The sequence below is a fragment of the Mustela nigripes genome, chromosome 4 (genome assembly GCF_022355385.1).
Source record: "Mustela nigripes isolate SB6536 chromosome 4, MUSNIG.SB6536, whole genome shotgun sequence".
Taxonomy (NCBI): domain Eukaryota; kingdom Metazoa; phylum Chordata; class Mammalia; order Carnivora; family Mustelidae; genus Mustela; species Mustela nigripes.
The window spans coordinates 187,229,050-187,255,049 of NC_081560.1; the positions used below are offsets into that span (position 1 = coordinate 187,229,050).

The 26,000-nt window shown below is 51.2% G+C and overlaps 1 protein-coding gene across 3 annotated transcripts in view; it reads left to right on the top strand.

Moving 5' to 3' along the window:
• Positions 1–26,000, top strand: part of DOCK1 (dedicator of cytokinesis 1) — a 490,751-nt gene that overhangs the window by 439,723 nt on the left and 25,028 nt on the right. For all 3 annotated transcript variants that reach the window (XM_059398805.1, XM_059398806.1, XM_059398807.1), the window contains 6 exons: positions 13,566–13,655; positions 14,427–14,531; positions 18,587–18,728; positions 18,863–18,941; positions 20,848–20,932; positions 23,826–23,912. In XM_059398805.1, the coding sequence (XP_059254788.1) occupies positions 13,566–13,655; positions 14,427–14,531; positions 18,587–18,728; positions 18,863–18,941; positions 20,848–20,932; positions 23,826–23,912 (588 nt within the window). The remainder of the gene's footprint in view (positions 1–13,565; positions 13,656–14,426; positions 14,532–18,586; positions 18,729–18,862; positions 18,942–20,847; positions 20,933–23,825; positions 23,913–26,000) is intronic.

Genomic DNA, 26,000 nt, shown 5'->3' on the forward strand with positions numbered 1-26,000 from the left:
ATGACATAAGGGAGAATCTGTTCCGTGCCTTCCTCTTAGTTCCTGGGGCTGCTAGCCACCCTCAGCGCCCCAAGCTCCGCCTCCGACAGCACATGGCACCCACCCTGTATGTGTCGCCGTGTCCAGATTACCCTCTTCCAGGCCCACCAGTCTTTGGATTTACCGCCCAGTCCAGTGTGACCTCCTCTTCACTGATCACATCCAAGGGCTCTATTTCCAAATAAGGTCACATTCACAGAAACCAGGGATTAAGACTTCAACCTATGTTTGGAGGGAGGGAGCGGGGGGAGGCAGGACACATAAAATTCTACCCACAACAGCACTTAGAGCACAAAAGGATGCTGGCCACCTCTTTTCGTGGCTGTCGATACAGACCAAACCCTGCTGAAAAGATAATGTGTGTTGTATTCATTCCCTACTGTCCTTCACATAGACAAAAAATCAAACTATTCGGAATAGCATGGAGATCGCCCAGAGGCCACTTGGAAATGTTCTGTTGGATTACGCCTAGTCCTGCAGTGGAACAGAATATATTTCTTCGTGGCAACGAGATGCTTTCGTAATTAAGGCTGATTACTAAAATTTTATTAGTTCAGCTGGGGGAACCCTGTTTCTCAGCAAAGTCCTAGAAGAAATGAGGCTGATTCAGCCATTCCTTACCCTGATGACTTCCTGGCTTGCTGTCTCCTGGCCTTGCCTTGGAGTGGGCAGAGCAGGAGAGGGACCTGGGGGAGCCGAATGTCATCGGGGCTGAAGGAATGTGTGCCTTTGCTCATGACCATTCTGGGCTCTCACAGTTTCGATGCCTCCTCTGACAGCGTCGGCCCTGAGACTTCCTCCTGTCACCCCTATTCCCTCCCTCACACCCTGTATTCCGGCCACATCACCCAAATGTGGGGGGGCTCACACACACCAGCCCGGCCTGCCTCTGCCTGGTGGCTTCTGCTTCTCCTGCTCTTGGCTGTTTTCTTCTCATCTCAGCTTGAATGTCATCTCTCCTCTGACCCCACGGTGTCTCTCCTCCTCCACAGCACTCTATAGTTTGCAGCGGTAAGTTTGTGCGTGTAGGTTGTCAGCAGCTCTATCAATAGGCCGTCCGTGCCAAGAACATAGCCGCACATTTTCTTCCCACCGTGTGTCTAATTCTCAAAATGATTGGCATGTAACCCGGTGGGCTTTTGTTGGAGAAACCAGTGAAAGAGTGAATGGATACTCAGCAGTTAAGAGTGACTCCTGACAGTGGGAAATGCTCATTTATCGCAGGTCCGTGGCCTGCAATAAATAATAAATCAAAGAACAGAGTCCTTTTCATTTCTAGCAAAGGCAGGCTCGTATGGAAAGGGGAAAGAAAAGAATATGCTCAGTTTAGAGTAGAGTGGTTCTCAACCAGGACCCTCCCGGAGACATTTGAGGTTGGCGTGACTGGGAGAGAAGACAGCCCTCGCCCTGGTGGATGAAGGTCAGGGAACTGCTGAGCATCCTGGGACGTACAGACAGTCATACGACAAAGAATTCTCCAGCCCAAAATGTCAGTATTACCAAGGTTGAGACATCCTGGTTTTGAAAAAGCTCAAGGGACAAAAGATTAGAGGCAGAAAGAGAAGCAGGCAGAGGGAGCGCTCTCGTGTGGTCCTGTTTTTGAAGGAGACATGGAGATGGTTATGGGAAAGTGACCAGTTGGCTTTCCTGGAGTCCGGAAGACAGTGCTTGTTAATCACAGTGTACGAGGGTTGTCTCCACAGTAGCTTTTAGACTTGTCTTGGCAAAACAGATTGAAAAGCACTTTCTGAGGATTTGTTACTTTTCCACCAGAGTGTCAGAGAACCAAAGCCCCCTCATTTGTCGGAAGCTCACTTGGAGAGTGAGCACAGGTGAGGGAGAAAGTTCATCAGATGAGATCTGAAGTACCCGAGTGATTAGCTTCAAGGCACAAAAACTTAGTCTGACGTCAACAAGCATGACATTTCCTGGGAAGAAGAGAACAGAAGGAAGCAATTACTCATCGCCTCCATCAGTCCCGGTGGATAGGAATATGCTAGAGTTTCAGCCACCCAAAGTCTCAGTGGCTCTGGGCCACCCAGGGGTGTTTTTCACTCATGCCACATGTGTGTGCTGCTGTCCCAGAGCCCAGAAGGGCACAGGTTTCACTACAAAGAAACACAGCCATGAAGGGACGGTGAGTTGCAAGTCTGGGCCTTGCACACCCTTGCCCAGAAATGACCCACGTGTTTCTGCTCATGCCATTGGCTAAAGCAAGTCACAGGACCACAGTGGGCCCCGGGGATGGAAGTTCCCAGAAGGAGGGGCAGACGTGAAGCACCTCCCCCTCTGAGGACGTAGAAGTAGACATGTGAGTCGGGCTTCTAACGGGGGCCTCTCAGGGCCCATGGAGATTACCCCAGTAGGTGTATGTTTTAGAAAAGGTGATATACACACAAGTCCCCCAGCTAGTACAGCTCCCCACAACTGGACTTGTGAAAATGGAGAGATCTCACAGAACCTGGTGTTGGGCTTTGATCGCCATTTCTCCATAGGTCAATTTCCTTCTTCCATCAGGGCAGGGCTGGGCATGGCATGCACAGCAGGAGAAAGTGGGCTCCTGTTCCCTGTGCCTAGGACCCTGGAAACTGCCCAGCCGGGGAGGGAGGGAGGTAGGAGGTCACAGAGGGGATCTGATTTGGGCATTTTGTGCCAGATCACTTTCATGTGGACATGGGTGTCCCTGCCAGGTGCAGGCCTGTGCAGGACTTGAGAAAAAAGAACGTCCTCTGTGCCTTTTCGGAACACAGTGGAGTAAGACAAGTGGCTGTGCTCATTGCTGCAGATCACCAAAGCTGATTTTGGGAGAGCCTCGATGTACACGTCTCTGTTTGCAGATTGCAGTCATCTTGGGGGAAGCCTATCTCACAGTGGCTCTTGGGTGATGGATGGCAAGTGTTCTCGGCAATGGGAACTTGAGAAGGGCCTCAGTTAATGTGGGGGACCCCTGAGCAGGTGCCCTGCGGAAGCTGGTGCTTAGGTAGTGCTGTGGGACTGTAACCTGAGCATTCTGATCCTAGAGTCACAAGGGGCATGTGGTCATTGGCACCTGAACATAGTCATTGGCATCTGAAGTGTGGCCAGTCCAAACCAAGACGGGCTGTCAGCATCTAATACACGCGGGATTTTTAAGACTGAGTGTAAAATAGAGAACATTGTTCAGAGCTGAGCTGTTTGTGCCAGCAATTCACACGGTCAAGTCCTAATCTCGAGGACCTCTGTCTATGAAAGAGTTGACAAAGCAAAGTGAGGTCACTGGGATGGGCCCTGATCCAATCAGACCCGTGCACTTCTAAGAAGAGATTAGGACACAGACACACAGTAAGGACCCTGTGAGGGCAGAGTGAGAAGAGGTGCCTGTACACGCCAAGGACAGAGGCCTCCCAAGAAACCATCCAGCCGGGGGCTTGGTCTTGGGCATGCAGCCTCCAGAACTCTGAGGGGATAAGTGAAGGGCAGATATCCAGTCCATGTACCTTCTTGCGGCCACTAGAGCGACTCATGCCAGCATCAAGTATCTCACTAATTTCTGTGTTCTGATTACGTGCCAGAATGGTAATGTTGTAGGTAAATTTTACTAAAATGAATCCCACTTTTTAAAATGTGGCTACTAGTAATTGACATGACATACTTCCTGTGCATCATGTTTCTATCGGACGGTGCTGATCTGAGCCAAAGACTCTGAGTGTCTAGACCCTGGTCCTGCTGGCACATCCGTCCACGTGCTGGTGTGAAGGGAGGGTTTGTCCTTCACCCTCCGGGGCCGTCTCAGGCAGCTGGGACTGCTTCTCTGCCTCTTGGCACTCGTGCTGAGTGGATATTCGAAAAACTAGACAGTATCTAAGAGAATTAGAACATGGGGACCAAAGCCAAGAAATAATAGAACTTATGTCAGAACGGAAAGGGAAAGCATGATAACTAGCATCAAAATTAGATTTTTTTTTTTTCTTGTGACCCAATGTCTTTTCTACAATTTGGGGGGAAAAAAACCTGTCAGGAGTGTGGGAGTTATTCACGTCAGGAAATTTGAGGGGATGCGTGAGTCAGAGACTCTTTTATGGCAGAGGATTCTTGGAAGGGAAAACACGGGGCAAATGTTAGGAAAGGAAAGAGGCAGAAACAGAGCTGTGAATGAAGATAAACCATGAGAAACCAAGAAAAACTAACATAGCTTTGTTGGAGCAAGAGGCAGCTTTCTGGTGCTCATTTTATTTTATTTTTAAAATGGAGCATTATGCCCCTCAGGTATGTTGTTCTCTTTCCTGCTTTGACCAAAATCAGTTATAATCTCATTCTCAGGTTCCAAGCTCTGAAGGAGGAGTCATGTTCTCTCATTGTGATTTGCGTATTTAAGTGCCTTTGGGAATGACAGCCCCTGACCGATGCACTCTGATACCTTCACTGGCTGGGCCAGGATCCTACCTGAGGCCCCGCTGAGCCCTTCCAGTCTTTGGACAGAGAAGGTCCTTCTAGAGCCAGCTCATCCACAGTCCTCTTTGCATGAGCTCTCTCTTCCCGGCGTCTAGTCCCAGGGGCCTGCCCCCCTCTCCCTGCCACTCTTCCCCGGGGGCCACCACACTTCATGAAACATACAGTAAAGTGTGTGGCCACAGCATCTAGCATGGCTTGAAGCACTTCAAAGATTCCCATGCCCCTGGGGCCCCCCACCTCCTCCTTCAAGCCTCTCTCTACCCACAACATCTGGCCTTTGTCGAGAAAAGGTCAGATGCTCTTTGATTCCCAACCGCCTGGACTTGCCATGGTCTTCCCTGGGTGTGGAAGGTCCCTTGTCACCTGCTGTTGTGTTCCCACGCTCTCTCCGTGTTGGACCCTCCCTGCCCCCATCATCCATGAAGATGTCTCCTAGGCACCCTTTGCCCTGGCCTTAGAACTATTTCTATGTCTCCTGTCTCCATGCTTTGAATATCTCATTCTTTTCAGCCCCCTGAGCGCCCGGGGATCTTGGTAAAGTGCAGACTGGGATTCAGTAGGTCTTGGGTGGGGCCCGAGGCTGCATATTTCTAAGCAGCTCCTGGTAATGACAAGGGAGCAGGTCCAGGGACCCCCTCAGTCACCAGGCCCTGCTTTGGCTGAAGCTCCTTGAGCTTCTGTGTCCCTCTCAGGGAGACCGGGTCTTCATAGAAACTGGATGCTCGGGTGAAAAACGTTTTTAGTAAGCTTTACTTTTGAGAGCAGTTTCGGGTTCACAACAGAATTGAATGGGTAGTGCAGGGAGTTCCCCTCCCCCTCCCCCCACCCCTACCCTGACACAGGTGCTGCTCCACCAGCATCAGCGCTGCCATTCTGGCTCGTCCTTTACTGAGTGGAGCACCTTCCAGCCGGCACTTGAGCAAAGACTCGGGAGGGCACCGTCACTCAGACCTACCACAAAGTGCCTTCTGTTGGGCACCTTTGTCTCCTCTGTGTGGTCTTGCTTCCTGGCTCAGACTCTGAGTCCCTGAGAGATCTAAGGGGGCAGATCCCTGAGCTCACTTCTGCAGGGTGTGAGCTCTGGGGGGGCTGGGAACGCTTCCTCAGCCCCCTTTCCCAAGCCTGATGCACCACGTTCACTGCAGAGCCTACAGATCAGACAAAGATCATCTTGCAACACCTGAGCCGCTTTTCCTTCCTGGATTCTGTGCGTCTTCTAGAAACGGCAGTTCTCGGTCAGGATGGCTGCGGGGGCTCCTCAGTGAGTGAGCAGGACCCGGAGGGCGTCCGGGGCGGGCCACGCCCTCTGATTTCATTGCTGACCCAGCTTCCGTCCCCAGCGCCGTGACCCGCGCGATCGCGGGGCGCAGGGTCATTTAGGTCACAAGCATTTGGTGTGATCTCACATTTATTTCATCTTAAGGAGAAAACATTACAGCTCTGATTTAAAAACATATATCCGGGTAAGGGGACCTCACGGCATCGTTGGATTTAAAGGCTGGGGATCACGAAATTCTAAAATGGAAACTCAGTAGGGCCTCAGTCCGGCAAAAGTATGACTCCGTTAAAGCTTCATCGATGCAGGCTGTCACCATGTGGCCGGATCCCTGGGTAATTAAGGAAGTCTTCATTATGTCCTTAATGTATGGAAACTTTATGCATTCCAGAGCTCATTTGCACTGTTAAATTTATTCATCTTCCCAAGGGACACAGGGACAGAATCCAAGGCAGGGACGTCCCTCAAACACCTTGGCGGGCAGTGAAGGAGTGGGCGCCCGTGGAAGGCGTCCCAGGGGCTGCGGGGACAGCGGAGGACAAGGGACCAGGCTTGGAGTACGTTAAAACTTTCTCTGCCTTTGTGCTCTGAACACTGGAACGCTGAATGGATTTTCTGCTGCTTAATACCGGACACTCCGGCTTTTGAATTATGTCCTGTTATCTTTCCGTGTTTCTTCCACACGAAGTCATTCTTCTATTTTTGCCTTTCTATCGTTTTAAAAAGTTTTGAATGTCTTTCAGCCAAGCTCTTGGGCTTTTCATCTTTTTCTGTGTCTCCAAAAAACGTCATTTCCATCTGTTGCCCCTTTCATTCTCTTGCAGTTCTTCCTTCCTGGGCTAATAACCACTCCTCGCTCCTTCTCCATTCTGTTCTTACCACCCGTTTGAGCATCCCCCTGAAAGCCTGCTGTCGGGTTTCATCCTGGCAGACGGGTGTTCTTTCCCGAACACGCGCTGCATTGTCTGCCTTATTGTGTTTGGTTGAGGCCTAGTAATTTTCAATAAAGCCCTTAATCCAAGTGCTTCGCTGAAAATTACCAGGCTTCTCTATGGAGGATGAGGCAAAAATAGCAGCCGCGCTACCAGGAGAGCGGCGTCGGAGTGCGGGAGTCCGCAGTAAGCCGCGTTAAGCCACCTCGGAAACTGGGAAGCAGCCCGGCGGCGCCTGGAGAGGGAGCAGGACTGCTGGCCGGCATGCGGGGCGAGGCTCCGACTCGGCTTCCAGCCGCAGCTCCGTTTCCTTTTCCCTTAAAATAACCTCGCCTCGACAAAGTTCCCACTTTGCCTTGTGCCCAAGTCAAAAATGAGGCATCGCGCGTCTTCCTGTGAACTAAAAATAGGGATTTGGGGAGCCAGTGTCTGCATTTGGTGAAATGAGTCCATTTCTTCTCGAAGTCTTTGGGGTGAAATTTTCCCATCCTATGAGTTTCCCTTGTAAAGCGCGGCGGCGATTGCGGGAATTCAGGCACAGGCAGAGACACCGTCTTCCTGGGTTACTCTCAGCATCCCCAGATGTTTGGGCGTCTGGGTATTTGCCAGCATCTGTTCAGTTAGGGAGAATCTGACCTGCTAATGTGTTCCCAGAGATCACATTGATACTTATTTGCTCCTATAAAAAAGGAATAAATTTGTCTTTTTATCAAAGCATGAGCAAAATCAGTGCTTAGAGTCTGTAACCACACTACTCCCCACGGTCTGCAGGGTCCCTAACAGGTGTTCCATGGCCAGGGCTGGAATGACGGAGGCCTGCCTCCAGGGGGGCTAGTCCACCCCCGGGCTTGTGTGCAAGCAGATACGTAAAACCTTCCTCTGGTCCGTCATGCTGGTGGGTTCTGGGTGTACCAGTCTAACAGGTGTGGGAGTGACTGCTTCTTTTAGGGAGAAAGGAAAGCCTTCCTGGAGGAGGTGACACACAGATTGGCTCCTGAGGAAGGAGATAAAGTTTGCCTGGCGATGGCTGGGAGAAGCAGAAATGGTAAGGAGTGGGAGTCGTGCTAGCTCACGGAGGGCTCCCGGGCCATCTTGCTTTTCTGGGGATGCCAAGGAATGTGTCTACAGGCTGGGGGGGGGGGGGGGGGGGGTCCCAAGACACACGGATGTAGGAGACTTGAGAGCCACTTAGCCCTTGGCCTCGTACGTCTCCTGAGGATTGGATTTACTGCATCAGGCACAAGGAGCCCTTGAGATCACATGAGAAGAGGCAGCGGTGACTTCCTTTTCCTCTTGCCCAGCAGAGGAGGGCGGTGTTGCTGGGGGCGTGAGGGGTGGAGACCTGCGGGGAGGCCAGAGCAGCTGTGCAGGCCTGGGATGCGGGGGCCCCAGGCAAAGTGGCCGGCAGCAGGGATCACAAAAGGGAGGGGACGTCTCCAGAGACTTGAAGTCAGCTGATCGCGGAGTGCCTCTTAAATGGGCCGATGTCAGAAGAGCAAATGCTGGAGGAGCCAGGGTGCCCGGCACAGCCCAGCAGCCTGAGGCAGAGCGAGGGTCGGTATCCTCACCTGGCTACGCAGTCGGAAGGGGCGCTCCAGCTAAGCCCAGTGAGGTTTGACTTCCCACGAGGCAGTTAAAGCCATTCCAAGGGACAAGGCTCCGTTCCTGGCACATGTTCACTCTCTTTTCCGAGTAGTTGACTCTCCAGCAAGCAGTTCCCCAGCTCTGTGATGCCCTGTCACCGTCCACACATCCCTGGTGTGCCTTTCCCCACTGGTCTCTGTCCCTGTATGCTCTGCTTCCGTCCTTTTGGAGGGATGGGCTCTCCACGCCCCTACCCTGTGCCCCGGAGCCCCTCGCCTGTCCCTGGACGTCAGGCCAGCCTGTCTGTCCATGTTTTGCTCTCTGTAGGCTAATAATACATATTTGCCTACATCCGTGCCCTAGTTTCTCCTAACTTAAGAAGTTCTCTCTCTTTCTGACTCCTCTCTCCAGCCACTGTCCGTCTCCTCCTTCCCGCACTGTTCCTCAAAGAGCTCTCTGTCCTCACTTCTGTCCCTCTCCCTGTTCTCTGGAGCCCGCTCCCATCATAGATGCCCAGTAACTCCCCGCGGAACGAAGCAGCATCCCTTCTTTGCTGCCTGACATAGGCTTTTCTCTTGCAGGACTGCAGATGTCCTGGCCAGAAGAAAAACCGCAAAACCTCTATGTTATAAAGATATCTTTCCTTCCTCGCTTTTCCTTTCAGGGCGTTAAAAGCTGAGCAGATAGTTTCCTGTTCCGACAGGTCTTCCCTTCGGGGAGAAACAGGCCAGGTTCATGACCGTGACTTAGATGGGCAGTGATTCCTTGAGTACCTGACTGCTCAGAGGGGCAGGGTTTATTGTTGATGTGGTTTGAGAACCTTGTCATCGAGGCTCCCTGAGCCCAGCCCAAGTCCCAGGTCCCCCTGGCTTCCTGCCCCATCTGACCAACTTTCTCAGGTGCTGACTCTGTCTCTGCCCCCTCAAGAGGAGGACAATATTATGACTGCCCGATCGGGCAGCTCTGAGCTGCAGACCACAGAGACAGTGCACCTGCTGGGCTGGGAAGGGGGAGCCTGACCCTGTCCCTGAGAAATGTCTTTGGAAAAATGTGGCTCCCTTGATTTGATCAGCCGACGCCAGGTAAAAACACCAGGACCCAGGATAGGGCTTGGCTCAGGAAAGCAAGGGGCCTAGAGAGAGGGTGAGGCCTGCAGGGTCTCTGTTTTTTCAGCTGAGCCGCAGCCCTTGGAGTCACGTGACCCTTCTCATGACACATTTTCTCTGGGGACTCCCTCCCCTCCTGCTAGAGGGACTGGAAAGAGACCTCCTGCTAGAGGGACTGGAAAGAGACTGACGCACAGGCTCCTGGACCTGCTTACTGGACAAGACCTAAATCTGTTTCTGGGCCGCCTCGCTTCCCTCTGTGCTGCGGGACCTCAGCTGGAGTTCTGGATTCTTCCAGGCCATAGCACCTTCATCCATTCAGACATGAGAGACCTACATGGGATGGGAAATTCAGAGGTTGCTGAATAGGAGTCTTCCCCCAACAATTGCCTGAAGAAACAGCTGACTTGCAGAGGAACGGCTGAAACCTGGCATCCCATAACATGTCTTCACTGAGGACTCCTAGGGGGCTCAGTTGGTTAAGCATCTGCCTTTGGCCCAGGTCATGATCCCATGCCCACGGTCCCAGAATCAAGGCCCACGTCGGCTCCATGCTTATCAAGGAGTCTGCTTCTCCCTCCCTCTGCCTCTGCTCATGTGCTTTTTCTCTTTCTCAAATAAATAAATAAACAAATAAAATCTGAAAACAAAACAAAACAAAAAGCATCTTCACCAGTGAGTCACTTAGACTAGTAAGTGAATTAAACTAGCATTGTCCGCGCGGTCCAGCGAGTCAGCACCAGCCCGAATTATCAGAAAGGGACGGTTGTCCCGGCTGGCGTCTTCTCTCTCGTCTGCCACGACTCCTTGGTCCAGGGAGGTCAGTGTTGTTCTGCCCGAGTGGGTCACCATCAACTGAGTCGTTCTCCATAGGAAATCCATAGCTGTTCTGTTCTCTACAGCCACTGCTGTCTGGGAATTAAGGGAAGAGTTTCATCAGAGGAAGAATAAAAAAAGAGTTTCGGGCGCCAGGTGGCTCATTCGGTTGAACATCCACCTCTTGGTTTTGACTCAGGTCATGATCTCAGGGTCATGAGATCCAGGCCCGCAAGGAGCCTGGTGTCTGCTTGAGATTCTCTCTCTCTCCCTGCCCCTCCCACTTGTGCGCGCTCTCTCTCTCTCAAATAAATAAATCTTTTTTAAAAAAAAGAAAGGAAAAAAAGTTATATTCATGAAACGTGAAGAAATGGGACTTCCAGAAACTGGGAGGTTCAGAATGGTGGGGACAAGATGGTCCTCTCAAGCCTGAAGGAGCCCAGACCCTCTGACGGCAAGAGCTGGTGGGACGGCGCTCTGCGCTGCGAGGAACCCGCGGTGTCAAGACGCGGTGAAGTGGGGTAAGGATTTTAATCAGAAAACAGGCCCGTGTGAGGATCTGGTGCTATTTCATTCAGGGCTATGGTAAACCTCATTGCCTAGCCCAGAAGCTGAGGCAGGACGTTCAAACCCACAGGTCAAAGCAATTCTTTCCTGGAGGTCATCTCGGTCTTGATCGCATGGAATCTGTCTTCTCCCTGGCACTGAAGCATCTTTCAGGGTGTTCATATCGGAAATAGGAATTGCCCCCCTCACCCCCCCCTCCTTCGAGCCCTATCCAATTAAAATCTCCCTAATGCAGAATCCTTTAAGGCCCTGGGCGGGGGAGGGAGTGGGGAGAAGGTGTATTTATAGAGAATCTGATAGAAAACACAATCGTGTCACCTTAGGGTGAGTCGGATAAGATATTTACTCAAGACTAACATTTCTTTTAAAAACAATTACTTTTGATATGTATCTAAAGCATCTCATCTGTCTTTTAGGATAAAAACAGATTAAGCTTTTACTCGGTAATAAATTAGATGCCCAAACATTCTAGGCAGCTAATAGAGTATGTGTTTGCTTGCAAAAAACTTAAACAAAATTCTCTTGACAGAGAATCGCAAGTAAAGGTAATGTTTTCTTTGAAATGGAAAGACTCTAAGGGAGGAATTGGTCACTGGAGCTTTAAAGAAATACAAAGTGCGAGAGGCTTCTCCTTCCTAGAAATGTGAGTTTGGGCTCCGGCAGAGGACCCAGGAGGATCTGAGGCTGCAGATTAAAACAGAAAATGCAGGGCAGCTCTGAATGCTCCAGCGGGATGGAGACTTGATGACTTTAGGAAGGGGAACAGGTGCGCGGACCCAGGAAGGGCACCTTGGCCACTTTCTCTTCCCTGGGCACTGGTCCCATCTCAGAAATCTTTCTCTACTCTTGGCTTATTTTTATTTTGTCTTGCAGAGTATTAAAGTGTAACTCTTATTCCAGAATAGCTTTTTTCCTCCTAAAAAATAGCAGATGGTTTATTTAAGTAGTGGCTCTAAAGAGTATTTTAAATCTATTGGGCTGTTTATTAATAGGTAAGGCCCACAATGGTCATTCTCCTAAGAAGCAAAGACCAACCAGCAGAGGAGTCCTTAGCAACAAGGATGTGCCAGGAAGGGGCCCAGCAGCTTGTTTCTCAGCAGGAGTTCATGGAGTTCAGCTGGGGTTCATGGTTAGCCTAGTATTCTCTCAAACCCATCCCAGTAGGAGGGGGTGGGAGAAGCTGGAAATGCTCTGACATCATCGTCGTTACGGGCTGAATGTTTGTGTTCCTCCCTCCCCACGCCGAACCACCAAATTCATCTGTTGATCTACCACCTAATAGTATTCGGAGATGGAACTTTGGGACGTGATTATGTTCATATTGGGTCATGAGTAGGCTTGGCGCCATGATGGGATTCCTGCTCTTCTACGAAGAAGAAGAGAGCTCGCTTAAGGCCCTTGGAGCACACGGTGAGAAGGTGCTGGCCCACAAGTCAAGACGAGAGCCCACACCAGGAACCGAATCTGCCTGCACCTTGATCTGGGACGTTCCAGCTTCTAGAACTGTGAGAAATAAATGTCTGCTGTTTAAGCCGCCCCATCTACAGTGCTTTATTATATATAGCAGCCCAAACTATGACAGCCATCAAAAGCAAGAACTTTGGAAGAAGATCCGGTTGGGCCAGGTATACCTCTCTGTGCCCTTGGGCAACTTACTGATCTGTCTGATCCCCAACCTCCTTATCTGCAAAATGGGTATAATGAAGTCCCACCTGACAAGGCAGGGGACTTGCTGGACAGAGAGCAAGTTCGGAGTCACTTGTCCTGACTTGAGCACTGCCATCTTGTGGGAATAGTGGCAGTTGGGAAACGGATGGTTCCTGGCTGCGGACATGTGGGGGACATGTGGGAGACATGTGGGGGATGGTGCCATGCTTTCCTGGTTCGAAGTCAGCAAGCTTCAGTTCTTTTGATAAACATTCTTGAGCAGACCCTCGGCTGTGGTCCAGTGGTTTCCACTAACGCTCAGTTCCTCAAGGGGGTTGCGGTCTCTGAGAAGGAATGACAGAGAAGCACTTCAGTTTCTCTACATAACCAGAAGGTTGGAAGTCAGGGGATGCTGGGTCATCGAGAGGGCATGAGAGTTGGCACCCAGAAAGCCTTCCTGGAGGAGATGGTTCCTCCATATGTGACCTATTCTTCCTGAGTAAACCACTTAATTTTCCCCAAGAAAAATAAGGGAAATTCAGGTCTTACTGTATGCATCAGCAAAGTATTCTGTATGTCAAAATTTATCAGCTTTCTAATAAGTCAGTTACCTGATTGGAAATCCTCTTTCAAACTAATACCCCAGAAAGTTCCCTCTTTCAGAGTTAACACAAAGCAACTCCTTGTGAGCTTCCATTTGGAGCTGAAATACATCCTCTTCTTTCTGACAGTCCAGCGTTTGTTTAATGGGACAACTGGGGAAAGGAGCAAAACCAGGCTCCTTGTAGCTTCTCCTGTACGGTGGCTCCTTCCGCTGGCTCCCCTGTTGCTCCGACCAGCGGGCTTCAGCAGGCGTGCCTGGCAGCCGGAGGCAGCCGGAGAGAGGACAGAGTGGGCCAGACCTGGTGGGCAGACTGCTCTGACCCTGGGCAGAGGCCAGCATGACTGACCAGCCAGTAGTGGACCCGTTTAGTCACTGACGTCTGGTCATGAGCCAAAGGACTGTAGGCTCTAGAAAATGCTTATATTTTTGTGACATTATTCCTGTGGTGTTTTCAGATTCGGCCAGCGTGTTTCCAGATTGTTAAATGATGTTAAATAAATTCTTTGACTGCATGATTCCGCGTTGGGTTTCTCTTTCTCCTTTTTCTTTCTTTTTCCTCACAGATGTGGGAGGAGGCCATTGCTCTTGGTAAGGAACTTGCCGAACAGTATGAAAACGAGATGTTTGATTACGAACAGCTCAGTGAGTTGCTGGTAAGCCCACTTTTCTTTATAGTTAAACGAACACGGGTGATCTGTGCTTGTTTTTTTGGGATTTCCCTTTCCATTCTAACTCAGAGATTCTCTCCAGGTCTTCTGCAGCGGTGGCCACGGTCCCCCATTTTGTCTAGGAGGATGGTCTTGATGTATTTGCTGGCTGATTCTGGCCCACAAGTACTCACTTATATTCCCAGCAGTGCTTTGGAAGCCAGACTCCACGATTTTTCTGAGCTTTTCTATGTCAGCAACTGCCGGCTCCATGTGTGCACTGCTCTTGGTGGCCCGAGAGACGCTGAGAGTCGCTGCTGGGTTAAAACTGACCCCGTCCATGAGGCGGGTGGGGGTGGGAGAGGAGCCTAGACCCTTCTGCCATTAATTTAGACCAGAATTCTGCCCTTTTAAATTCTTCTTTAATGTATCCCAGTATTTAATTGATACCAGTTTTTTAAATCCTGAAGACTAGCCATTTAATTATAAGAAAAGAACATTTCTGTGGCACCTCTTTGGTTATCAGAAACATGGATAAATCCTACTGGTTACTGAATTCGGCTCTTCTGGTCAGATTCTCTGCTAAACACTGGGGGTGAGTGACAGATTCTGTCAAGGCCACATGGCAAGGTGACCAGATGCCTGTGTCCCGGGCTGAGCCTCCCACATCCTCACACTCCCACCCAACTGGAATTGCCAAAGCTTGAAGAGCCCACCGGAAGATTCTAGAAGAAACTGAATGCTATTAAAACCTGACGTTTTCTTTCTTCCTTTCAGAAAAAGCAGGCTCAGTTTTATGAAAACATCGTGAAAGTGATAAGACCGAAACCAGACTACTTCGCTGTCGGCTACTATGGACAAGGATTCCCCACATTCCTTCGGGTAAATTTTGATTCTGTTGAATCTGAGCCAGGGTTGCTCCCTGGCTCGAGAGCCCCTTCCCATTCTGAGAAACGACTTGGACTTTGCATTTGTGGGTCAGAGTCTGAATCCGTGCTCTTAACAGCTCTGTGCTTGGCTTAGGGGGTGAAAGAAGGTCTGATAATATTTTCTTTGCATATAAACCTTCCATCTGATTTCTCCTAAACATAACTGGGGATTTACGTGTGTTTTTTTCTTAATTGTGATAAAGTACAGATAACATAAAATTTACCATCTTACCAGTTTGAAGTGATGGTTCCGTACACTGCTGTGCGGTCATCCGTCTGCAAACTTTTTCATCTCTCCAAAGGGAAATTCCATAGCCAGTTAAACAGTAAGTCTGCATTGCCCCACTTTCCAGCCCCTGGCAACACCCTGCTCCTTTATGTCTCTAGGAATTGGCCTGTTATCAGTAGCTCATAAAGTGAAATCATACAGTGCTCGTCCTTTTGTGTCTGGTCCGTCTCCCTCGGCTTGGTGTTTTCAGGTTATCCGTGTTGGAGCACGTGTCGCTTTCCCCTCCTTTTTATGGCTGAGTAATATTCCACCACACAGTTTTACCGTATTTTACTTGTCCGTCTGTCCTTCAGTGAACGCTTGGGTTGTTTTGGCTACTGTGAATGATATTGCCATGAACATGTATATTTTTAATTATATGAGCAATTGCAAGTGGATTTCCATGGCCGAGTTGCTGGGGACTCTGGGTCAGGCTCCCTCCCTTGGACAGGTGTGTGTCATTTGACACATGATTGAAGACACACTGTGACTGTCCACCGGATGCCCCTTCCCTGGCACTCACGAGGCCAGAGGAGAAGTTGTGTAAATAAATACTTCTTGACCTACTAATAGAATTGTTTGAAGTTTCTCATGGTGCCATTGACCAGTGGGTCATGATTTCTTATCACTCCTTACGATATTTTTTTTAAGACACACGGTTTTCTCTCATGCTGGGAGACCTTGCGTGATTCCTCTGGTTTCCGGGAAGGCGGTCTCTTGCCTGGAATACGGCTGTCTGGGGCAGTTAGATCTGGTCAGGAGGTTTTTCTCATCCCAGAGTGTGTCCCTTTGTCTCTAGTGGTTCTGATCACATGGAAGTCCCTGATAGGGTAAGATCCTCCTTGGTGCCACAAGGAGGAAGGACTTCTTGCTGAGGGCCTGATGTTGTTTATCAGACAACCACCAGTGAGCCTTGCAGGCCTGGTCTGCTCCGAAAAGTGACCTGTTGGTTTGTGCACTCTCTCGGGGTCCTGCGTGACTGGGGCATGGGCCCCGCCCTGTCACTGCTGGTCGGCCCTCTCTCCTTGAGCCAGGACACACCTAAGACAGCAGTCGGTCAGAAGCCCAGATTCTGGAGCAGTCTTCTTACCAAAGAATAACTAAAGGACATTTCATTATAAATTAAGTTATAAATGTTCCCCAAATCAGGGAAGATTTTTGAAATCAATTCTATTTTATATAAAAAACCCAGCTATAGTAGGAGCTTGGAGTCGATGTTGTTAAAGCCTTTAATTAATGTGTATGAATCTGTGGGTGCATTCCCATTTGTGTCTGTAAGAAACAGAGGGACCGACCCTAAACCACAGCTGACCTCTGCTGTGCCGAGGCGTTCCAGCACGTATGTGGCCCTCCAGGGATAGTGCTGTGGCTTAAGGCCACTGACTAGCTCTGCCCTGGCTTCCTGACTTGCTGGGGGTGGGGTGGGCACTTTGCAGTCCCCGAGCGAAGAAACGCCTGGTGTGTGCGGGGAGGGCACACACAATGTGTGCTCCAGGGACCGCACTGGGTCACCTCCCCCGTCCAAAGAACAAAATGCGAAGTGCGAATGAAGAGTTTAACGGGCTTGATTAATATTGAACTGATTACCCAGTTCCCCGCCGCACCTGAATAATTGCATGGGACTATAGCAATATATTTACGATGCTTCACAGATCACCTGTCAGGGGTCAGTCTGACAATGACATTAGCAGTTACAAAAAAGCAGGTGAAATGTTTGGCTGTTTAATGCCTCTGAGAATTGGCTGTCCCTTTTGCTTTGTTTTTCTTTGAGAGTTGGTCTCATTAGGTTGTTTCTTTGGTTTCATTTTTTGTTTGTTTGTTTGTTTGTTTGTTTTTTGCCTTCATGTTAATATTTATGGCTCTTACAAGCAATAAATATCTGACTGTATGTATCTTTCTCCCTTATTTTCATGTTTGAAGGGACTGCTTCAGAATGCACAATAATTGACATTTCTAGAAAATGTTAGTGCTGTTTTCATCTGTAATTCACTAGTGTTTTTCTGTTAAAGCCTTTATATACATTTTATTATTGTGTCTTTCTTCCAGTGCAGGGAGTAATAGATGCATGCAAGCTCGCAGTAGCCTGTTACACATTAAATCTTTCTGGATTTCTGAAATGTTTGGCTTTATATGGCCTTAAAAGATGCCCACACTGTGTTTGTATTTCTAATTAAGACTACATATTACTTTGGTTTCTGCTTGACATTATTTTTTCGGGAAAGAGAACATTTTTCTTCCATAATGGGTACTTTAAGACATACCTGAACACAAATTGAAAAAAAATATTCAATTCTTAAACTGTTCCTTCTTTAGTGATTTATAAGGACTCAGATAAGTCAGGGCCAAGGAAGGAAATAAACTGAGTGCCGTAGGATCTCTCTTTATCTTTTAAAAATTAATTAATTAGACAAACTTTAATTTGACTTTGCACGTAGTCTCCAGGAGATGAGGGAAAGAACGTGCAGCAGAATGCTCTCCTGTCTGGCTGGCTGTCTCTCCTCTCGGGCATCTGTCTGCTGGCTGTCTCTCTTCTCGGGCATCCGGCCGGGGTCATGACAGAGGATAAGGCCGCACCTGACTTGCAGCCAGCCAGCCTAGGGTCTCCGGCTCAGGGTCCCCTTGTTGAAATAACAGATCCTGTGAGGGAAAGCGTCAGCCCCAGCCTTCCATTTCTCGGGTCCTGTGGCATCTTTTCCTTGTTACAGTTTTCCTTCAGGATCAGACAGGTGGGCCGGGCAGGGTGTTGGGAGACAGGAGGTATAGGCTCGGGGGGCGTCACACTACCCATTGCCACCTTTCCGTGACTCAGTTGACAACTCAGGACACACCATTGACTTTTGAAGGTACAGAGACCTGCTACATCTTAGAAGCAGAAAATTCCCTAGAGCTACATTTCCTGAGGGACCGTGTCACACCCAGACAGAAATGGCCTCGACAGGGCAGCCTGTGTGAGGAAGAACGCTCGCCTGCCTAACACCCACCCCAGGGACACCTCGCCCTCAAAAAGCACCCCCACTTGGGCTCTCTCCAGCTCGGAATTTATGGAGGTGACGGAGTGTCATGGGAGATGGACAAAAGCCAGCTGTTCGAAGGAGATCTCTGACACTCTGCCCCCCACTCATCAGTGGGTAATTCTTCACACAAGGCGGCCGTGCGGCGAGGGAAGTGCTGCCATCGTCCTCTGGTTTCTCACCACCAGAGAGGCCGCCGGTCCTCACCCCTCTCTCCTCTGCTCTCGACCCCATTCCCTGGTTCGGCTCTGCCCTTGGCTGCGTCCTCTGAGACGCCGCAGAAGGTCGTGCTCGGGCTCCGAGCGGTGAGCCCCTCCTCGGACTCACAGAGTCTCACTTCCTCTCGGGAGACGAAGGCTAGCGCATCGGGGCCTACCCGCAAAGACCCACTTGCCCTCGTGCCTTGACCCTTTCCGCCCGCCTCACGCCCCCCCGAAGGCGGGCCCCGATGGCCCCCTCGGTCCCCCGTGGTTCTAGCTGAGCGCCGCTGTCGCACGGAAGCGCAGCCGCGGCCATCGGGCATGTGGCCTTCGGTGCTGCTTCGACACCGGCGACTGCTGTGCGCGGCCGGCGCGGTGCTGATTAACAAGGCTGGTGCACTTCCAAGCTGTTCTTCAATCAGTGGCTTAAAAAAAGGAAAAAGAAAGCATCTTTCGAAGATCAGTGCGTTGGCGCGTGCGTGGGTCCTGGCCTTCCCCGCTGGTATTTGATGAATGTCATTGTTTCCAGGGGAAAGTTTTCATTTACCGAGGGAAGGAGTACGAGCGCCGGGAAGATTTCGAAGCGCGGCTGTTAACCCAGTTCCCCAACGCCGAGAAAATGAAGACCACGTCCCCACCAGGCGACGACATTAAGAACTCTCCTGGCCAGTGTATCCTTTCCGACAAGCCTGCGGAATGGGACGCGGCCCCCGCGCCGTGCGCCTGGGTGGCTGGGTGGGCCTGGGGGCCCCGTCGCGGCCGACGCGCACCCCGCCCGCTGGTCCTTAACCCCCTTTGCCCTCAGATATCCAGTGCTTCACCGTAAAGCCCAAACTCGATCTGCCCCCGAAATTTCACAGGCCTGTGTCGGAGCAGATTGTAAGGTAAGCACCCCGTGTCTGCCACCCGCCGGGAGGCCGGAGAAGGGCTGGGCGCTAAGAATTTCACCCTCCATACGTGGATTGTAGCCTTTGATTCGCTTTCCAGATGCTCTTTCTGTTGACTTAGAAGAGCAAGGGAAGCAAATTCTTTCTAGCATCCGAACAGTGAGGGGAGAGGTTAGTGTGTGTTGCCGGTGGGTACAAGACGTTCCTTTTCTGACGTGGGGAGACGAGGAAAACTCAGGAGGACCGAAGGGAAACTCTGGTCTCCTTATGCCCTGCCAGGGGGCTGGGGGTGGGGGCGGTGGTCCCCGCAGAGCTTAGTGGGGCTCCAGCCCAGTCCCAACCCAGCACTTCCGAGTCCACACGCCTGGGGAGGGCCAGAGTGTTTGCGTGCTGTAAGGCAGGACAAGGGATTGGGGCATTTGCTTTTCTGGGTGGAGAAGCCCCAGATCCCTGCAACCCCACAATTATGTAATGTGGGGTGATGGGGCTGATGGTTAGACCCACTCGCCGGCTGTCCGAATTTGAGGGTTTATGCCTCTCTGGTGAGTTGCCCCTGACCTAGCAGTGCTGTAGAGACCCCCTGCTTGAGATGTTCCGTTGATGTTCCGACTTTTCTTTCTATGCGATCCATGTTCTGGTTAAGAAATTAACCTCTTTGGTGGCCTGATAATGCTCAGAATCTGCTCAGTTCGTATCCTGAAGTGTGGGGGGCTGTGTTCTTCCTCCACATTCCCTCTCCTTTCTTTAACCTTGTATCTCAGCCATGGCGGCAGGTCAGCCAGGACTCTGTTTACCGATGTTTATCAGTTTATGGATGAACGATGGCTGCCACAAGTTTTGCAGCAGTGTATTTCGGAGAGAGGCATTAAAGCCAATAGTGAATCGTAGCTGATGCTCGGCTGTTCGCTGGGACTTGGGGAGGTGGCCGACGTCTCAGTGCTGACGAGGGATGTCTGCCTCTGGCACACGTGTGCCACCCAGCCCTTCCCCAGGGAAAGAAAGGACACACTTGTCGTGCATGCTGTCCTTTTGGTTGCAGACTCTACCTTTGGTAGAGCTGAAACGAAGGCATATAAGGTCTTTTTAAAAATAAGAAACATGTTTGTGGAGCATAAGAAATAACACAGAGGACATGGCGAGATGCAGAGGAGAAGGGAGTTGGGGGAAACTGGAGGGGGAGATGAACCATGAGAGACAGTGGACTCTGAAAAACAATCTAAGGGTTTTGGAGGGGAGGGGGGTGAGGGGTTCGGGGAGCCTGGTGGTGGGTATTATGGAGGGCACGGATTGCATGGAACCCTGGGTGTGATGCATAAACAATGAATTCTGGTACACTGAAAAGAAATTTAAAAAAAAAGAAATAAAAAAATAAATATATCAATGAGTAGCTCATCTAATCCATGGGAAGTGTTATAGAATGAAAAATAATTCTTAGGAAAAGGATTATAAGTAAAGCTGGATTCTTTACAGTAAAAAAAATTAGAAACATAATTTTTTTAAAAATTAATAAAAATCATTAAATCATTTCAATAACATAATCGTTGAATCACTCAGTCAAACTAACAGAGTCAATGGGATTTTGAAGGGGGAAACACCGGAGTGGGGGACCCAGGCCCGTTTCCGCTCTGCCCGCTTCACCTTTTCTCCGCGTGTGCCCGCCTCCCTCCTACTCAGCATCTCCTCTCCCCTGAGGGTTTGCAGGGACAGGGAAGAGGCAAAAACTCAAGGCAATTTTTCCACCTGCCGACATCTCTCTTCCGAGGCTGGCGGGGAGAGAGAGCCACAGCGACCGCTCGGGGTCAGGGTTGGGGGCGCTCGCAGGGCTGCAGGGACCCCACGTCTTAAAAGCATATCGGCTGCTTTGGGGGTTATTAAATGTCTAACGCTTTATCTGTCTCTATAGTTTTTACAGGGTGAATGAAGTCCAGCGGTTTGAATATTCTCGGCCGATACGCAAGGGAGAGAAAAACCCAGACAATGAATTCGCGGTAAAGAAAACAACCAAAAAACCCCCAAAGGGCTCCCTCCACCACCACCGCCCCTGCCTGTGGAAAATGGCCTCAGAGGCCACCACGGGGCAGTATTAGATGCCTTTGTGCCTTGTGTGCAGAAATCCGCATTCCAGATCCTAAGCCCTTCAACTGTAGCGAAAGGATGACCATCTCCCGGACGATGTCGTTAAGGCCTTACGTACGTTGCTAGCAGAGGGGACGAGTGCTGGGAGTCTGCTGCTTATGCTCCTGCATCCTCGCTTCCCTCCTCGGCTTCTCTGAGTTGTCTCCCTCTGGGCCCTGGACCCCCGAGCACCCTGCTGGTGTCTCTAATACGAATAGGCAAAGGGGCCTGAGCACTCTGGCTTCTGCTGATGGCAAGCAGTTGGAGGTGAGCGGAGCAGAGACCCGGACAGACACTCCTATTCAGCACCTGAGTTTTCCTGAGTCTTGAGGCCCAGGGGCTCCTGGGTGCCACAGAGTCGTGGGCCTGGTCATTCTCTGTGACGGAGCCACCCTGTGCCTCGGAGGACATCGAGCGGTTTCCCTGTCCCTCTGCCCATTAGATAACGTAGTACCTCCCCAGCTGTGACAACCAACCAAAAAGGTCATCACACCTTGTCCCCTGCATTAGTCATAGAAATAGTAACAGAAATTTTTGCAGCTTTTAAAAAAATACGCATGCACTTGGTTTAATGGTTTCCATTTGCAAAGAATATTCTTTGCAATAAAGCGGAGTTCTTTAACACGTCAACATTTCCCTCCTTCTGGCCTGCAAACTTCCTCGGGAGTCGCTAGGTGGGCCCTTATTTCCATGACCCATTCGCTGCAGGGACTTCCAAGGAGGGCCAGCAGCTCTGCTGGGGACTGCGTCCCCTTGCCTGTCATTCGGAGGTGTCTAGGGGCGCAGAAGGTCAAAGGTGACCTGACCCAGAGTGAAGTTTGGGGCACTGCCAGCCGCGATGTTTCTATCCAGCCTCCCCCTAAAGCCCTCCCTTTCCTGCGGTCTTCCCATGAGAATCTCTAGTCACAGGCCCTTCCTGCCCGAGCCGTGGCCTGGTGTCGACGACGAGCTCGTCTTCCGAGAACCCCAGTCATTCCCGCTTCCCACACTGCTGATCTCAAAACGAAGACCCAATTTCTTGGTTGGTGCCAGCGTCCCAGGATCCTGCACTCAGTAACTGGTCACTGCGCTGTTGTCTCTAATAGTGAGGGAGGGGACAAGACATCAGCCCCAAGGGGGCGGCTTTCTGAGCCATCTCTGGTGGGGCCCTTGTGGCCACAACATGACCGTTTATGTACATCTCTGGACTGTGGGACTTACAGGCAGTTCCTGAATTTCCCCCACACGTCTCGCCTCCAGCGGCTGCGCCATATACGGTCATACCGTAGAGAAAGAGATGCACGGACGTCAGGCAAATTGCTGACAGGGGTGCAGCCAATTGGGGGACAGCCAAGAATAACCGAGACCCCTGACATCTGGGGCTTCACTAAGCCTCGTGCTTCTTCCAAATGGCCCTGAAATCCCCTAATGGCCCCGTTAGGCCCTCGCACTTGGATGAGGCTTTCTGAAGCCACGGGATTTAGTCCTTCACACGCCTGACAAAGCCTAAAGCTTCCAGATAAGCGTGGGGCTTTTTGCAGCAGTGAGAAGCGGGGCTCGGCCCCGTTTCAGGAGGCCTGGCTCTGCGGGCGGGACGCTGGGCAGGCCCCCTGCCAGGCTAAGCGCTCTCCGTGGCTGCACAACAGGGGATGAAACCCTGGGCCCCAAGAGCGGCCGAGGAGGTGGGAGACAGAGAGCTCTGGGTTAGCCCATGCCAGTTGTCCAGAGAGCCCTTGGTGGAGCCCAGGGCCCCAGCGGGCTGTGTCAGCCTCTGGGGAGACCCTGCAGGTGCTCTGAAATGTCACACTGCTGTTGCCTCGGGCAAGCGCCCAGGGGAGCCTTCTCCTAGGTCCCCTTCCTTCTCCCCTCTAGAGCCTCACAGGTGGGGGAACGATGCTTATCTAAGATCCAGTGCAGCCCCCTGGACTGGCTGATGTCAGCCCACTGTGGCTGGACCCCTCCCAACACACCTGCATGGCCCAGTTATGACCCAGGACAGGGAGAGGGTGGCCGGAAGCAGACCATGGGCTCCCAGATGGGCGAAAGGTCCCCGCTGGTTAGCTCACTGCGGGTTTCTGCAGCCTGGGAGAGGCACAGGGGGGTGATGCTCGTTGGCTTGCAGCAGTTTCCTGCCACACATAATGTACTGTTCTATGAAGACTCTGGATTATAAAATGGTATCTTATGGAAAATACGCATCTACATCTGCCTTTCCAGTGCTTAGTGAGAAGTCTTGAACAACAGTTACTGAAAGGTTTAAGTTACCGTCTCCAGGGGGTGGGTGATTTGTCCACATCTTTATTTTCTGATGTGAATAGAGATCAGTTGTGCAGGAAACACACTGAAGCCCAGCGTACTGACTGGTCTGCATCTGGCGTGAGCGGTCACTTACATGAAACCCGGATTTCCTTAGTACCCTTCCTGTGGGTTTCTGTTGAACCCGAAGTCAGGCCAACATGGGAGCCTCTTCAAAAATCCCTTTGCTCAGAGGGAACGTCCCTTGTTCTGGCGTACAGAGTCCTCCCTGGCTCTCCAGCTGGGGTTTCTTGCCAAATGCCAGGGAGGCCGACGCCACCGGCCAGCCAAAGCAGGGGACATTGCTGTGCCTCGTGTGACTGTCCGACTCACAGGCGAAAAGGCACGCAAATGGGCCACGTGCGATTCCTTGCAGGGAGACCCGTCCCCTGGGAGGACGTGCCTCACAAAGAGTGGTCAGTCCCCATGAGGGCCGACACTGTCCACCTGCTGACATCCTTGTGACCAGTACCGTGTGTGTTTCCTTTGCAGAACATGTGGATCGAGAGAACCATATACACCACGGCGTACAAGTTACCTGGAATTTTAAGGTGGTTTGAGGTCAAATCTGTCTTCATGGTAAGGATACCCCCCCTCCCAGGAGGGATTGTGCGTTGCCCTCTGTTACAGGGTGTGGTGGGCACATGGAGACCCCAGGCCAGATGAGGCTGAGCCCGTCGTCACCCTGCACATTCCCCGGGCCATCGACTGTGCAGGTCCACAAACATTGTTGTAGAAATGCTGTGTAATCACGACCAGTGCTAGCTGACGAGAAAACCAGCATTAAGATTTTCTTTCTTCTTACAAAATATTTAAATCTAGTCATTGCTGTGCTGTTTTGACAGCTCTTTCTGTTAACTAAATGAAAAGTTTAAGACAAGTTCCAATTTACATACACTTTTTAAGATCTTTCTTCCTGATGGTTTTATTGCCATTTACATGACAAACGACTTGATTAATAGCAATTGCTTATTTCAAGTAAAAATAGCTTGAGAATATACCCCTCACTGGCACTTTTTTAAAGAAATAATGACTCGCATCTCATTAGCTAAACTTTGCTTTGCCTCAGTGGTGAGCCCTGGGACAGTTCCATCTCCGTGAACCAGAGTTGGGCGGCAGATTCTTACTGAATACACAGAAGTATCAGAGAGTGGGATAAAGAGATCTGATTGAAATATGTATTTTAATTCACGTATCTCAATGCCTTTTGTGTTCAGCCAGCAGGATCTTATCCAGAGGGCTGGTGGCCCCCCCTGGAGTTTATAGTGAGTCTCCTCAAAACTCCCTGCTCAGTTCAACCTGGCTGGAACCTCTCTTCCCAGCCCTGTTTCTGTTTCCTCTCTTTTTCTGTCATCCATGCCCATCTGAGCTCAGGGCCACATCCGCCCCCCCCATCCCAGGTGCCCCCTCCTGCTTCTCTGAAGCCCTGGGTCTCTCTACCTGTCCCTGCCCTGGGCACTTGGATTTTGTGCCCAGGGAGTGCCCACTCTGTGCCCCCCCCAACACCCAGGCAGCCCAGATGCCTGGAGAGCTCAGAAGGTATGTGGCAGTGGCAAGTTTTTGCTGGCATCATTTAGAGCTGGTGATGTAGCACGTGAGAGGGCGGAGTAGGGGACACTTGGTGTAAATAGGCACTAAGCTTCCTAATGAGCCTCTTCCCAAAGCCCTCAGTAATCCGGGATTTTGTGAGCCAGCCAGATTTCGAGAGGAAGGAGCTTAAGAGCTCAAGGTGGAGAGGGTGAGTCCTGACTTTCTGTAAAGATGTGGTTCTGCCACCGGCGCTGTTTGCCATTTTTAACAAACTAAGAGGCCGGAAGCCGAGTAATCCCAGAGCACAAAACGAAGAGCCGCTCTTGATACCCATCCCACCGCCCTTGCCTTGTGCATGCCCCCCGGGACAATCCGCTGGGGATGTCCAGGGGGTGGCGCCAGCTCTCCCGCTGAATGAATAGAGGAAACTATTCTTGCTTGAGGCAAACGGGGTCAGGGTCAGGGTCAGCGGTCAGTCAGAACAGAGTCCTGCCCTGGGGTGTGCCATTGGCGAAGGCGTGTGCCTGGGATGCTGCGTTCCAGGCTCTGAGCCCACCAGGGCCCACGTGGGCCCACCTGGGAGCCACAGTCCTGCTTGGACTACACGCAGTGAGGACGAAGGGCCGACCGGAAGCCACCTTTCTGTACGGGACGGCCTGTCCCTCAGCTCCCAGGCTGCACGGGACAAGTGCAGTGGGTGTTTTCCTCCTCTGTGACTTCCAAGTGTCGCTCTGCAATGTGGGACCTGCCGTGAGCAGAGCTGTCTGTTCTCAGGTCCCTGTTCCCCGTGCTCTCTTTGTCCCTTGCTACAGATACCCTGGGCTTCCAGGCACGGGTAGGGATGCCTCCTACCTCCTTCAGGAGGACCAAAATGCTCCTGTGTTGAGGTGACCCCTGGATGTGGCTTTGTGGCCAGCTGAGCATCTCTTAGAGGAGGCCTGGAGGGCAGGGGCTGCTGTTGTTTTAAACCCAGCCATGTTTTCGTGGCACCTTAGGGCTGAGCCAGAGAGACATGCTCTGCTGGGCCTTGCAGGGAGCTGTTGGGTCCCCAGACAAAGGAGGGCAGTTGCAGGATGGACAGTGGTCCCCTGCCTCCTGCACGAAGTGTCCCGCTGACCGGTGGTCGGTGTTCTGATG